The 11512-nt window shown below is 35.3% G+C and overlaps 2 protein-coding genes across 8 annotated transcripts; one reads left to right on the top strand and one right to left on the bottom strand.

The window, feature by feature from the left end:
- Positions 1–668: 668 nt before the first annotated feature.
- LOC140960206 (uncharacterized) lies at positions 669–5906 on the top strand. 7 transcript variants are annotated; one of them, XM_073418370.1, is made up of 11 exons: positions 669–906; positions 2130–2223; positions 2818–3112; positions 3356–3439; positions 3567–4055; positions 4279–4414; positions 4497–4659; positions 4736–4864; positions 4971–5165; positions 5253–5375; positions 5463–5906. In XM_073418370.1, exons 3-11 carry the CDS (start codon positions 2839–2841, stop codon positions 5577–5579), a joined length of 1710 nt encoding a protein of 569 aa, XP_073274471.1. In that variant the 5' UTR covers positions 669–906; positions 2130–2223; positions 2818–2838; the 3' UTR covers positions 5580–5906. The 7 variants fall into 7 exon arrangements, with proteins under 7 accessions (XP_073274471.1, XP_073274475.1, XP_073274477.1 ...); XM_073418374.1 differs by having other exon boundaries at positions 679–700; XM_073418372.1 differs by lacking the exon at positions 669–906 and adding an exon at positions 1077–1258.
- A 1192-nt stretch (positions 5907–7098) lies between these two features.
- On the bottom strand, positions 7099–11231 carry LOC140958186 (cyclin-dependent kinase C-2 C-like). The gene is made up of 9 exons (XM_073415549.1): positions 10392–11231; positions 10013–10297; positions 9533–9850; positions 9233–9460; positions 9053–9150; positions 8743–8851; positions 8171–8662; positions 7720–7852; positions 7099–7564 (listed from the first exon to the last, which is right to left on the bottom strand). Exons 1-9 carry the CDS (start codon positions 10890–10892, stop codon positions 7557–7559), a joined length of 2172 nt encoding a protein of 723 aa, XP_073271650.1. The 5' UTR covers positions 10893–11231; the 3' UTR covers positions 7099–7556.
- Positions 11232–11512: the final 281 nt, after the last annotated feature.

Here is an 11512-nt window from a genome sequence, read left to right as displayed (position 1 = left end):
ATAATGAGAAAATAACTATAATATCAATAAATGGACAAAAGCGTCACATAAAAATTCAGTTTTTGACACCTAAAAAACTATAATAAAAAAAAACCCAACTTAACGCAAAACAAATTTAATATATTATTTATTTACAACAAGTTTTTATATGTTTTTATATCATATAAAATATTCAATAAATAAGTGTAAACTGATGATTTTCTCGATAAAACTTGTTTTTTAAATAAATTTTTTGATTAATGAAAAAATACAAATAAATAAATGAGACAGGAGAAGCATATATTTTATTTTTCAAATGTCTAATAATTTTTATTTAACCAAATATTGATTAAATTTATAAATATCAAATATTCAGGATAATCATGTCATTTTATTATTCACATATATTTTTATGTTAATGATAATCTTGGTAGTCAATCAATTTAAATCACAATCAGTTTATCGTAAAACGATATCATATATTGATATCTATAAGATATGTCGACTAAAAATTAATATATTTGATATAAAAAATAATATTTTTATAGGGTCGAGTTGGATGTGAGATTTATCATACAACATTGATTATAAAATTATATAAATTACATTACAATTATTTTGTCATTTCAAATTTATTATATAATTAATTAACGATGACAACGAGAAAAAAGTGGGGGAAAGGGTCCTCCTAATTTTCTTGCTCTGTTTCTCTCTACATTCGGTGAGAACGCGTAAAATCTATAAAGAGAAACACTCGTTATTGGAGAAAAAGCGAAAAAAGGATTCGAATTGTTATTTGGATCCGACACCGTCGGACCCATCTCTCTCTCTCTCGTAGCTCTGTAAATTGCTCTTCATCTTTGTGAATCCTTCCGGGAGAGGGGGCACGCCCAGGAAGCCCTTTTTCCCGCAGTTTCCTATTTGAATGTACGTAAATAAATACGCGTATTTATGCATTATGTGTGTACGCGTTTCCTTGAATTGTATTCGGTTACACGCGTATGTGTGATCTTGTTTACGTATGGATATCGATGATTGGATTGATGTTGTGTTTTTATTAATGGGTTCCCAAGAAAATGTGTATGCTTTTCTTGATGGTATTTAATAGATTTTCTTGTTTTTTTTAAATTATAAAAATCGTTTCTTGGTGATTTACAGCTTTTGAATTGGGTTTATTATATTTCTTGAGATGACATTGTTTAGCAATTTATGTATTCCGCTTCTTGTCGCGTGTGAGCTGTGGATTTGTTTTCACATTTCCAGTTTCTTGAATGATTTGGTGGGTTTCTATTTTCTACGTTTTTGATGGTGACTATTAGTTTTGTTGTGTTTGTATCATTGTGTGTACTGCATTGCATTCATTATACAGGGGGACACCCATAGCCCATAGAATTTTTTCTCGGGCCTTTTTGTGGTTTGTCTTTGTATAGATCATATGATAAGGATCCATATCAAGATTAGCACGAGGAAATCTAACGGGGAGGGCGGGCGTATGGTATAGGGGATGGGCAAAACTCACAATGTTGGAAAAATTACTTGTGAAATTTAATTATTTTTGCGTTTGAGGTGTGGACTGTAATTGCTTGCCGCTAGCCCGGGCTCCACCCAGTCCATATGGGAAGTTTTCTTTGTTTGTATTGTCCTGTTATCTTTTTCATTCTTATTTTGATCTTAGAAAGTGGCATTCCTAGGTCATTTTCACCCACTCCTTTTTTTTTTTACTTTTTAGAATTTTAGAATACATTGGAAAGACAATTGTAAAAGTTGTATGTGTTGGGAACTCAATTAATATGTTATTTTAATAGTTTAAACTTGTGGATGAAGTACTATCAAGTAGAGGTCTTGAATTCAAGCCCCATCACATCCAGTTGTGTAGAATGGAATCCACATTGTTAAGGTCAGAAAAGGCTAACAAATTACAAGAGAATACAAGCTGTGCACAATATGGTGTGTTAAAATCAAGTAATTTTCTAGAATTTTTTTTCGAGCTTTTCTTTGTGTTTTCTGTGATCATGTGGAGATGTTTAACCATATCCTCCGTGGTTTTCCTCTTAACATATTTGGACTTCTGATGTTATGTGGATTTCGTGACTAATATTCACCTCTTCCTGAAACCAACTTTTTTTTTCTCTCTCTTGACACCTACACAGGTCCTAAGGGGAAGTGATGCATACAGTTGATCAATCTTTGTGTTGAAAAGATTGTGGTAACCATAAGAAAGGGGACCCACAAGTTCAACTATTGGTAAAAATGCTCAACTCATTTTAAGCTATGATCACAGTAGTCCTAAGTGTCAGTGTGTGTGTGTGTGTGTGTGTGTGTGTGTGTGTGTGTGTGTGTGTGTGTGTAAATATTCATTTCATAGCTATCGAAGTTGGAACAAATAATACAAGAAACAAGAATTATTGCTCTATGTACAGCTGTACTACTGGACATTTCCACCTTTATGTATCTTATCTTGCAAATTATTGAAAGTTATGTAGTTTCTTAAGATGGTAGTAGAAATACTGATTTAGTTCGTATTAAATCGAGAGAAACAATTCATTTTGTAGCATATATTGTTATATGTGTGGGCCGCCTCATAGTATTTCATGGAGAACCCACACATGTTTACATGTATCTAATGGTTGATGCCACACAGAAAGTGTTTCTCTCATTCTAGTTTAGACCAAACTTAGAAATTATAATTTAGGAAATGGTTTTGATGGTTGAAATTGATTCTTTCTTGGAAGTTGAAAAGTGCAATTTTTGGCACTTGATTTATTTCACTGAAAGCACATGGAGTTCTATATTGTGTAACATAATATATCAGTAAAGTCCGCTTATGGTTTGACACAGATTTAGAACCGAGTTATCATAATGGGTGCTTGCGTATCAATACCAGCTACAACTAGTAAACCATTGAAGATCACCAAAGTGAGGAAGAAGCATCATGGCCGTTCCAAAAAGCATCATGTCAATTCTGTTCCGGATGGAAACAGAAAAAGGGCTAGTGATGCTGGAGCTCGGGTGACAGATTTTGCTCTGAGTGAGTTTGTTCACACAACTACCACCTGCAGAAGATCAGAGGTGTCCAACTCCACGTTCCATCTCACTCAGTTGCAGTGGCACCATAGTCAAATTGATGCTAATGGTATGTCCATGATTATTGAATTTTTTATTTTGACAAAAAGGGCTATGCTAACAATTGACATCAAGAGTCTAAAAAAAGAAGAAAAAATCAGGTTTCTTTTATATTTCACGCGTTTTGGTCATACAAGCTTCTTGTTTTATTTATGTCAGCCAGTAATAGCTTGAGTAACAAGAACTATCAAGTTACTTTGACTAAAGATATGTTACCTTCTTGAAATGATCCGATGTAGTTGTGCTTTTATAGGAGTTAGCCAGGATGATGCCTGGTTCGACACACTAAGCATACTAGAGTCTGACTCAGATGATGACTTTAGCAGTGTACATGGAGGTAAAAAAATTGATTCCTTTTTATTTGGTTAACCAAAGGCTTTGGCGTTCATGTACAAGATCTTTTGCTGGTCTGTTTTGAAGTTCATTCTCAAATAATTCTATTTATGCATTCCCTTGTTCTGCAGATTTTTTCCCCTACATTCCAAATGTACCAGTTATGCAGTACGAAACTTCATCATGCTTTTTGGATAACAAGCGCAATTTCAAAGAATACCATGACAAATATCTGAAAGTTGAAAATTGTAAAACCGAGAAGTTCTTGAGCAATGATGGCGTCAAGGACTTGAAGGGACTTACTTTTGTAAATACACAAGGAAAAGAACTTGTAGGTTTTGTGAAGAGTGAAGAATCTGGCCCTAGGAAGAAGAAAAACTTAGATCGGGCTTTTGTGAGTTTTAACGGGATAAAAGAAGACAAAATTTATGGTGACGAGAAAACTCCACAGGATTTGTTGAAGTCCGTCTTTCCACGGTTGGTCCCCTCAGTAAGTTTTAATGACAAGATCAACCTTGCCTCGAGTTTAGGACCACAATCTCAAAGAAAGAAATCGACAACTGTCATCAGGCTATCCTTCAAGAGGAAATCTGTTGATGGAGAAGAAACAAATGAATTTCGTGAGTACTTTTTATTTATTGTACCATGATAAAATATTATCCTACATAGCAACAATCCTCTGTGATGTCCGTGATAGTTGCTCTACTATATAAAAGATTTGCATTGTATAGTTACCACCGATTATAGATATTGGTGTAGCAACAAATACTGACTTCTACACGTAATTGATTTTGAATAGATCATCAATCTTACTCAACCCGAAAGTAACTTTGATATATCCAGGTGCAGCAGCAAAGTACCTTTATCGTCCAAGAGCGGGACTAATGATTCCATGTTGCTCTGAGGTGAAGCCAACTTCAGGAACATGGGCTGAAATTGAGCCCTCGACTTTTAAACTCCGTGGAGACAACTATTTCAAGTACAGTTTTTTCTTCCATCTGTTGGCCTCTAAAAAGTTTCAAGTGATTTTATCAATTTCTTGACAAATTAAAGCATTGCAGAGATAAGAAGAAGTCTCCTGCACCAAATGTTTGTCCTTACATGCCCATTGGTGTTGATTTGTTCGCGTCCCCAAGGAAAATTAACCACATTGCGCAGCATCTCGAGTTACCCTCTCTAAAAGCAGATGGGAAAATTCCTCCACTTCTAATTGTTAACATTCAGGTAATTTGATGTCCGGTTTAAGCTTCCAAATTTCTGCTTGAGACCAATTTAATCTGATATAAATTTCATCATGCAGCTGCCCACTTATCCGGCACCCATGTTTCTTGGCGATGGTGATGGAGAGGGCTTGAACCTTGTCCTGTATTTTAAACTTTCGGAAAGTTTTGAGACAGACGTATCTCCCCAGTTTCAAGACAGTGTCAAGGTAACTATATCGGTTCATTCGCTTATATCAATACTAGAAAATCCCAAGGGCCTGCATTTTAATTGAGTTTGATTCTTCTACTGAAATCAATGCTTTTATTCTGCAGAGATTGATTGATGATGATATGGAAAAGGTTAAAGGTTTTGCTAAAGAATCAATTATTCCCTTCAGAGAGAGGCTAAAAATCATGGTTGGGGTGGCTAATCCAGAAGACCTTGTATCAAATTCGACAGAGAGAAAACTTCTGAATGCTTACAATGAGAAACCTGTTCTTTCTCGTCCTCAACACGGCTTTTATCAGGTGACAAAAGTCTTCTAAAGAAAGCAAGATAATCATCAATACTTGTAACATGGTGGTTACCAATATTTGCCTTCCTGTATTATGCAGGGTCCTAATTACTTTGAAGTCGATTTGGATATCCATCGCTTCAGCTTCATAGCAAGAAAGGGACTTGATGCATTTCGTGAGCGATTGAAGAATGGAATACTCGATCTGGGATTGACCATTCAGGTTCAATACTTAGAACCAGCACTCATTCCCATTTCTCTCTCTTTTTTTTCCTGGAATTGCTACTGAAGCCATTTTCTTGAAAAACAGGCTCAAAAACCAGAAGAATTACCCGAAAAAGTCCTTTGCTGTTTGAGATTGAACAAGATCGACTTTGTTAATCATGGCCAAATACCCACCATTGTACGTCTTGATGATGATGACTGAGGTTGTATGTACCCATATTATCTGGCCTTAAATTGAGGCTAGAGAAAATTTCCAGGCTACCGTGGTCTTCCTCTTCCCTGTCCAAGTCCAAGTCCAAGTCCAAGCAATCCACAACCAGTTATCAAAATAAAAAAGAATCTTGTTTTGTGATTGATTCAATCACATTTTTAACATCTAAAGTGTACCCTCTGATAATCAACATCTTGTAATAATTATGGTATGTTACTTTTTTCATATATTTCTCCTAGTCTTATTCCAGCATACAAAATTATTATGAAAAAGGATGTCATTTGTTATTTATGAAAATTTGTATCATCTTGAAGGGCATTAACTTAATATTTATGACTTCTGTTATTATTTTGTTATCATATATAATTAATTTCATTTGAATGAAAGGAAAATAACATAAATATAAAACTATTCATAATAAGTATTGTATAAATGGTATCATATTTTTTTTTTAATATGAGGAAGTTTTTTTAACAGTCAATTATTAGCCAGACTCTTTCTTGATTTAAATTGTTCTAAACATTAAGGGAAACATTAATAATTTTTTTTTTCCCAGTTTTAACAGAAGACAATTTATCAGCAGATAACTACATAGAAAACAAATTGTTACATAATTTTATATACAGATTTTGGAAGATGAACAATTCATAAGCGATTTTATTGACTTGAATTAGACTTTGATTTAGCTTATAAGTTGTTTGAAAACTTATATATTTTTTTAAAAAGTGCTTATAAGATAATATAATTTTGATAACTTATAAGCTGTTTTAAAAAAATTGAAAAAAATCTTTTTAAAACTTTTTAAATTTTATTATATGGCAAATCTAGCCTTGCATAATTAATATACCATGTAAGTTAATTTCAAAAACTATAATAGTAATAAAAATTAGTAGTGATAATAATAATATACGTGATATAATATACACTAATAGTTATTATTATTTATGTATTTATTGTTAACATATTAACATTATAGTAAATAAACTAATAAATAATAGTAACTATAATTATTATACGTAATAGTAATAATCTAAACTTGAAAATATGAAAAACCATTAACACAATTTTTTTAAATGTAATTATAATTATCATATTTAAATAATAATAATAATAATAATAATAATAATAATAATAGTAATAATAATAATAATAATAATAATAATAATAATAAATAAATAAATAAATAAATGTTGTATTTTTCATAGTATTATGTTTTTTTTGTTAATTATTATATAAGGAAATCTTATAATCAATATCTCTAAACTCTATCGGTTGATATCCAGGAATACTTGAGTTATTGCAAACACTTCTCTAACCGGTGATTTAAAATATTTAGTGTTCGATTTATAAATAATATTCAAGACAACCAACCTGTCTAGACCATTCTTCTACTGCGTCGATCCTTAGAAAGAAAGATTCGACAAAGCAAAAAAAAAAAAAAGTAATGTCGAAAGTTTGCAAGTAATACACAGAACAAATATAAGAACAGGGAAACGTAGAAGTCACAGTATCATAAAAATTGCATGTTAAAACCATTGCTTTTTAACAAAATTGTAACTGAACTCTGCCATATTTAACAACTAGAAAATGGAAAAGACAACATCCGAATTTCACAGTGTAAATAAACAAAGGTATTGGAAGGGAAAAAAAGTATAGAAATGAACAAAGTAAGTGTAGTATTCTTCTTCTACAATGAGTAAAAGTCGTAAGCTTTACAAATATATTGAATGTTTATCACAAATGATCAATTTGTATTCTTGTTTAACTTTCTTTTATGTCAGGCCAGCCCGGATCGAGCTAATAATTTTCGAGCAATTTGATTTGATATCCAAGCAAAAATTGGTGCAACACTCAATATTTGAGTGAAAAAAACCTCGAGAAGCTAGTACCATTGTTGGAGTTCCCCGTGAAGTTCTAACTCATGAAAGTTTCATGCAGCCTTTATCGATACATTCTTGGAACCTTGAATCAGAAATCTGCAGAAAAGACAGCAGAACGAAGATTACATTGAGAAAGAAAAATCGGCTTTATGGTTTAACTAGATGCAATGACATGTTGGAGTAGAACAATTTAACCAAGGGGGACAACTTAATATATTTTCGGATCTGCCATGACGGCATAGCTTTCTCACCTTTGTAAAACCGGGATCTATGAAGAGTTTGTCGATTTTGGCTATTCTGTATTGAATCTATCTCTTGAGACTGATGAATCAAAGGCCCTGAATATCCAATCCTGCCTTTCTTCTTCTTGTTATGATTATAGTCCTGTCAAGATTAAGGGAGAATTAGATTCGGCCTGTCAGAAGAGTGCGTTGTCTGTGGACAATGGCAGATTCACAAAATTGAGGGAGGGAGGCAGAGCGAGTCGAAAGAGGCAATTTCATATATTTTGGTGAGGCCAAAAAACAGGATTTCTTAAAAGAAATTTACATGTACGGTTTGATTTTTATTTTCATGCGTGGTGGTTGATCGCCACCCCTCACGCCTGTGGACCTTCCACCACAAAAGTCTGAATCAAAGAGACTGACACAACAAACACAGTGAAAGCCTATTTACTAGTATTTACATACACCATCGCCTTACCAATGATAATTCCTGTGGGTCACAGCTATCATATGGGTCAAAGGAATCGCGATGCTGATGAATTTGCACTCTTTTGCTATTCAATGGAAGCCTTCCTGCTGCATCACTGTGAACTTTTCTTGAAAATTCATTGGTATCTAGTATATCTGATTCCAAATAATCGTGCGCGTAAAGTACACTGGATGGCTCTAACGCGTTGGACTTTTGACTTCTTGAACTGGTATGATGGCTATGTAATCTTTTAAATACATCCTGCTGCTTTTGCCTAGCGCCCCATGTGAAATCATTGGATCCTGTCACTTCAACAGGTACAGAACGGATGCTGGATCCTTGAGATTGATGTGTCATCTGAGAAGCTTCAGACAAGGCCTCTGATTTTGTATCATAGGATACGTTCATTGACATCCTAGGATCGATTCCACCTCTTCTACGATGTATATTTGTGCTGCCACCGTGGCTTCCACGAGCACCATGCATGTTGGTCTCAACCTCCTTCGACACAAGAAGAAAAGTTAGCATAAATGACCATCTAAAAGTGCGGAAAAAGCCACATGCTCAGAAAGGGAGAGAACCTCTGTCGGAACAACTCTGCAGAAATCACTTGGTTCTTGCAGAGTTTTGCGGACCCTTCTTGAATTTCTTGAACCAGCTGAGATTCGTGCAGTGGTACCCGTCTTCTTCCTAACAATTGGCAAACTTTAGTTTGATATTAAAAAATGGTCACTGTAAATGGCTTATGCCGAATGTTGCAGTATTTAGTCTATCATTTTCGTGCAATTAGTACTGTCCAAACTGTGGTTAAACTAATCTTCGCGCACCTGTAAATCGTACTCGAATCAAATCTAGATATTTTAGTGCAGAAAAACGAAACAGGTTTTTCACCTTCGTGCTTCTTCACGGAGTTTTGCATCAATCTCCTTGTTTGGTGGGAACTTAGGCAGGCTTGATGGATCACATGCATGAGGTTTTGTATTGAAATACTGAGAAAAAGTAATAAAGCCATAAATAAAGAACTTTGTGTGATAAAGTTAGCCTATTCAATTGCTTTATTGGAAATCTTACCACCGAATCAAGAGCAGAGGTAGCAGTTCCACGCTTGTAAGGTTCAATTGAAAGAAATGTCTCTACAAGTCTAACTGCACTCTTTGGAAATTCTTTACATCTTTCTCGAAGTGTACTTTCATAAGGATGCTGGGGTTTAAACATCGGTGCAAGAGGAAGTCTTGATGTTTTCCAGTACTCATCCGGTGGAGAACCGCAAAGTTTGAAGATTTTATGCAATTGCTCAACCTGCAGAAGCAAAAGATTAAGCACTTTCCTAAATTTCTAATGAATCGAACTCCATATTGAGAACATTCAAACCTCATTCCTGCCCTTAAAGAGAGGCCTTCCAAGAAAAAGCTCAGCAAAAACACAGCCTACGCTCCACAGATCAACTGATTCCCCGTAACTCGTTGAGCCCAAAAGCAGTTCAGGTGGGCGGTACCATAGAGTCACCACCCGACTAGTCAAGGGTTGCTTGTTTTTCGATCTCAGAAAATTTGCCAGACCAAAATCAGCAATCTTCAGAATGCCTTCATTGTTTACCAAGATATTGGATACTTTAACATCGCGATGCATCACTGCTCGAGAATGACAATGCTCCAATCCACTCAACAGTTGTTTCATGTAGCACTTAATCTACTCCCAGAACAAAAACTCCAATCAGAAGACAGAATTGTGTTTCTTCATAATCTTAAGATCACCAAAACAATTCACGATTGCACAAAATCGCGGTTTTACTCTGAAAACCAAAGTTGCTTAAGTTTATAACAATCAAGTGGTAATATGTTACAAACTAACCTGTGAATCAGAGAATTTTATGTCAGGGCATGACAGCAGGCCAGAAAGGTCGTGTTCCATATATTCGAAAACAAGATATATACTACAGGATAACCGGGAAGTAATGACACCCTCAAGCTTAATGATATTTGGATGATCAAGCTTGCGTAGAATCGTAATTTCTCGAGCCATGAATCTCACACTCTCAGGTTGAAAATTGTCGAACCGTACTTTCTTAAGAGCGAAGATTTTACCAGTCTCCACATCACGAGCTCGGTAAACACTGCTGTATGTACCTTGTCCAATCTACATATAGGCAAAGCAGAAAGAATACCAACCCTGATCAGAAATATGTCCAACTTTCATGAATATAAATATGTCGCCTAAGCTATTCCGTTACCTTTTCAAATCTTTCGAATTTCTTCGATTTCAAAGGAAGCCATCCTTCAATGGCTTCACCAGCCACAGCCGAGAGCCATGCCGGCCATCCAGCAGCCACGTGCTCGCCTTCTATCAACCTTCCGAATTTAATGCTAAAAACAACTTTTTTTTCAGAGGACCCTTTACTTAATGCCTTCAAATTTCCAGAGGAATCCAGAAAACCGTGTCTTTTGTTCCCAGATTCTTCATCCTCCCCCACGTTATCCGTCACCAAGTCCTCATCCTCGTCCTCATCATCATCCTCCTCCTCCTCCTCCTCGTCTTCTTCTTCCTCCTCCTCGGGCTCCTCCTTTATCTTCTCCAAAGGCCCAAATCCTGGTTTGACATGTAAAGGTCCAGAAGAACTCAACCGTCCCGGCCTATGACTCGGGACAGCCGCTCCAACTACGGCGATGACAGAGGCGGAATCAACAAATTCAGGAGAATCGGCCTTTATATTCTTGGAGCTAACGCAACCCATGACCCGCTATAACCCATTAAAAGAACCCGAAAATGCTAACATCCAAACCGATCTTGATGGGAAAAATGGGCCAAATTCTGTCGGGGTTGAACGGAAATGCTTCACCCCTAAAACCGCATCAATGCGGTTGCGTTGGATAAAGAATTTGCTCAGAGAAAAAACTGAAAAAATTCTTCAATAACAGAACTATTTTGCGGAGGGGTGGGGGGAGAGAGAGAGAGGGAAAGCGGAAGATTTTCTTGTCATCATTCTTTGCACATCCGAATGTTTCTATTGCGAGATATGCGGACGCAAAGGGAAGAAATTATCATTTCGTGTGTACAATGATTGGGTCGCGGTTTCTTTGGCGCTTGTTTCTTGATTTCGTGACATGCAACGATCCAATGACAATAACAAAGATGAAATGAAGCAGAGAGCAAAATGTGAGCAGTAGTTTTTATTTTAACTTTAAATTTTTTTTATTACACATACATATATTGGTAGCGATGTTCGAATACTGGTCCGAGCATAAAAACATATATATTATTAATTATTGAGTAAGTTTATCGTCATCTCATATATCTATATTAAATTGATAATTCAATTCGACTGACATCTACGGTGTAAAATAGTAATTTTGA

This window comes from Primulina huaijiensis, chromosome 15, assembly GCF_012295235.1.
Source record: "Primulina huaijiensis isolate GDHJ02 chromosome 15, ASM1229523v2, whole genome shotgun sequence".
Lineage (NCBI taxonomy): Eukaryota > Viridiplantae > Streptophyta > Magnoliopsida > Lamiales > Gesneriaceae > Primulina > Primulina huaijiensis.
The sequence above is the reverse complement of the archived record's forward strand: the minus strand, read 5'-3'. Positions and strand labels throughout refer to the sequence as shown.

What these genes read in the sequence shown, in the direction of transcription:
- LOC140960206 (XM_073418370.1), top strand. Translation starts at nt 2,839, where the DNA reads ATGGGTGCTTGCGTATCAATACCAGCTACAACTAGTAAACCATTGAAG. An exon ending in CTCAACACGGCTTTTATCAG is followed by an intron (nt 5,166 to 5,252) that starts GTGACAAAAGTC and finishes TGTATTATGCAG; the next exon opens with GGTCCTAATTACTTTGAAGT. An exon ending in ATCTGGGATTGACCATTCAG is followed by an intron (nt 5,376 to 5,462) that starts GTTCAATACTTA and finishes CTTGAAAAACAG; the next exon opens with GCTCAAAAACCAGAAGAATT.
- LOC140958186 (XM_073415549.1), bottom strand. Translation starts at nt 10,892, where the DNA reads ATGGGTTGCGTTAGCTCCAAGAATATAAAGGCCGATTCTCCTGAATTT. An exon ending in TCTTTAAGGGCAGGAATGAG is followed by an intron (nt 9,461 to 9,532) that starts GTTTGAATGTTC and finishes TTGCTTCTGCAG; the next exon opens with GTTGAGCAATTGCATAAAAT. An exon ending in ACCCACAGGAATTATCATTG is followed by an intron (nt 7,853 to 8,170) that starts GTAAGGCGATGG and finishes TAATCTTGACAG; the next exon opens with GACTATAATCATAACAAGAA.